The sequence below is a fragment of the Sphaeroforma arctica genome (assembly GCF_001186125.1).
Source record: "Sphaeroforma arctica JP610 unplaced genomic scaffold supercont1.1057, whole genome shotgun sequence".
NCBI classification, from domain to species: Eukaryota; class Ichthyosporea; order Ichthyophonida; genus Sphaeroforma; species Sphaeroforma arctica.
Genome location: NW_014039501.1, coordinates 1 through 3,534, shown reverse-complemented (window position 1 = coordinate 3,534; position 3,534 = coordinate 1). Strand labels below are relative to the sequence as shown.

Here is a 3,534-nt window from a genome sequence, read left to right as displayed (position 1 = left end):
ATATATGCATTTACGTAATATATATATATATACATACATATATATATATTTATAGATGTATATATATAATATATGCGTATATAGATAATAGCTCTATGCATATGCATATATATATATATATCGTATTTATATATACACACACACACAAACACACACACACACACACACACACATATATATATATATCAAGTTGTATTTTTTCTAGGCATTCATTAATACCTGAAATTGTCATCATCATACGTCAGCACTTCCCGAAGAGGTGGCGGTGTAAGTTGCGGCTTAGAATTTCTGTGACTATCTACTGACAACTTTTTCCGTATCGACTTGTGTGTACTACCATAGTGGTGGAAGGAGAATATATTGCCGCTATTGCTGGGAGGCATGGAGTGCACCCCTTTCATTTTCGATGTGGGTGCAGCAGGCACTGGGCTAGTAAGACTCATAATTTCTTTAGGATCCATTATGTCTTCATTGCTGAAAGACAGCTTATGTTTGGAAAATCTTCGTTGCGGCATCATACAAAAACGCTAAACGAAATTCTGTACAATATAGTCAACGTGAGGTCGAGGAGACCATATTATAAGTACATTCTATCACTGAATCGGGCGCACAACACAACTTGAAATATCCAAGATGCAGACTGTTTCAGTATATATTCAAAGCATATGTGTTGTGTTCTTACACACATGTATAATTGTTGCACATATACGTTTTGGTATATGAAACAGTCCCGGCAATCCACAAACAGTCAAACGCGGGCAGTCAAACGCGAGATTAGGCTGTACCACACTCACTCACACGCATACTCTCTTTGTCTAATAAGTAATATTGAGAGCTTACGTATGTTTTCTCACGCTAGCTTTATTAGTAGTGATGAAAAATCGGATGCCCTGGGCGTCTGGGCCCCTGCGGCCTGCGGTGAGTGGTGTGTGGTGAGTGGTGACTGGTGAGTGGTGACTGGGGAGTGGTGGGCCATTGATGTTTTTACTTTTTTTCAAATATAAAAACCCCATCGAGCTCGAAATAGAATTGGTGATTGGGTTCAGGGACTGGCCAAACTGTTTTCGGAAAAGCGTTCAAAAGTGCAGCCAATCAACACAACAGTACAGATTCAGAACCCCCTCTAGAGAGCTGTTCAACTGACTATTGATTGGTCCTCAATTTGAGTCGAACCTTGGTCAATTTTTTAGGGAGGGGGAAGTGGGGACTGAGCGAACGTGTCCTTGTGCGATCTGTCATTTATAAGTCGTGTATGTATAGTGTAAATATACAGTATTCTATAGTCATTAGTCTATCTTGATTCATGAATCGTCAGGCCCAATGCCTGTCGTCGACTTCAAAGTTAGCACAAGAGTCAGTAGGTGTTTATGTTATAATACTCACTAAGCCCAAAGGTCAAAACTCTGTCGGATAGCCGCCAAGCGGTCAAGGGCATTGGGGCACCGAGCACCGAGCGAGACTGCGAAGTGCGAGTCAGACAGTCAGTAGCCAGTCCAGTAGCCAGTACGACTACTAGTAGCCACCGATCAGAGAGTCACCGCCCACCCGCCTCCGGCTGAGGTTCGGCCCTCGGGAGTCGGGCCTCGGCCTTCTGACTTTTCTGTCTTGACGCCGGGCTGTTTGTGAATATGTTTTTTAAAAATAAAAATAAAAATAAAAATACAATACCACTATATAATACACCATAGAAGGCTATTTATGAGGGCTGGCCTACGGCAATGTATTTTGTTTAAAACAAATATGTATATTTTACACAGAAAGAGTAGACAGAGTAGCCACTACTAGCCACTTGGTCACTTGGTCCTATGTACATATATATTGTTTGTATTTTAATTTTAAAAAACCAAAAAAAAACCAAATTGTACTGAAAGCGTATTTTTGTATTTACACATATTTTTAAAAAATTCAGAAGGCTATGGAATTTTGATAAAAAAACAGAGCCAAGAAGCGAAACGAGAAATTGAGAAAGTGCTTGTTTGTTTAATTTTATATATACAAAAACCCTTGTCTGTCACGCAAAATCTGCTCGCGACGCTTTTTGCCTATTTGTAGACCCCCATACGGCATAGAGTCTTTTCTACAGTTCCCCGCTTAAATTCACCAATTTTAGAAATAATATACATAAATACCCCTAAGGGCCCTCTGAGAGTCTGAGTCTCTGAGACCACCAGTTCCCACTGCAAAATAGTAATAGCTGGGCCTGGACCTAAGCTAGGAAGCCTGGGCCCTGGAGACTGTCTGGGAGACTGTCTGGGAGACTGGGACCCTCAAGGCGGCTCACTCCCTTTTAAAAACAAATACTAGTAGGCCCCCTTTTCGCTTTTTGCCCTCAGGGGATGGTCCATTTTATTAATTCTTTTTAGGGGATGGCCCATTATTATTATTATTATTTTTAGTTCCATGGATTTTGTTTATAAATAGGGTCAGACAGCACAAAAAAATGGGACGGAAGAGATTCTAAATATGAGCTATTTATGTGATTTTAGCTCAGTATTTTTAAAAATTCATTTTTGCTCTTTGAGCCTCCTAAAATCTGTTCTTATTTTAATTCAGGAAGCTATGAGTCATGAGAAGGCATGAATACTTTTAAAAAAAAACAAATAGAAAAATGCTATTAGAAATTAAAAAAATGTTGTCCTGCCGGCTGCCAAGTGCATTGCCAACTGCCCCCGAAATAAAGTCACAACTCAGTTGTAAATTAGCTGATTCTCTGTATTATTATTGTCGTTTCCACCTATTCTGTCAATCACCCCGGTTAGGGGCAGCAAACGAGCCGAATTCAGCCGACGTAAACTTTCTGAATTTTGTGTCGGGCCATGCTCGCGTTTGGCGATAATTAAAATTTATTTTAGGAAGACATTTTCATTGGCTTATGATCGAAAACAATAATTGTTTGAGTTTTCAGGCAGTAGACACTGAGCTGAGAACTCAGAAACTCAAAGTTCAATACTGGTAGCTGATTGGCAAAGAGACTCTCATATTTAGAGTCCAGAAGTTCAAATCAAGTGCATTATCCAGGTCTATTAGCGGTCCAAAAATTGAGCTGTATGAAATAGTCAAAAACGTGATTAGCGTTCAGTATTCATTTTCTCTTTTTTTTATAAAACACAAATAAACACGGCTGGACTACACAGCACACACAATTATATATGTACGATGATTACACCAGAGATTGCGTGGTTAGTTGTGATCGCACGATACTTCTATAGTATCACAAATGCAGATATAAGATTGCTCTTTGCGATCAGCACGTAGATTTGTCTCACGTTTCGAGTTGATAGGTACACCTTTCACCACTAGGACACGCAGACAAAAGCGCAATGACCGAATACGTGGTCCAGGACTCACCAATATAGTTGAAGAATGTTACGCAGCAAACCCAGCTCTCTACTTAGAGGAGCTCCAGACGAAAGTTACGGAGCAATTGGGTAAAAAAGATTTCGTTTACCACTTTGCTGCGAGTTCTCCATCAAGACCTAAAATATAGTCGACGTGTCATGGAAAAGTCGGCCCGCTACGCTTCGTTCGAGCTTC

The 3,534-nt window shown here is 40.1% G+C and overlaps 1 protein-coding gene across 1 annotated transcript in view; it reads right to left on the bottom strand.

The window, feature by feature from the left end:
* Window positions 1–461, bottom strand: part of SARC_09834 (hypothetical protein) — a gene marked incomplete at both ends in the record, with an annotated part of 8,686 nt that extends 8,225 nt beyond the window's left edge. Inside the window, one exon of the mRNA XM_014296139.1 lies at window positions 220–461. Within this exon, the coding sequence (XP_014151614.1) occupies window positions 220–461 (242 nt within the window). The remainder of the gene's footprint in view (window positions 1–219) is intronic.
* Window positions 462–3,534: the final 3,073 nt, after the last annotated feature.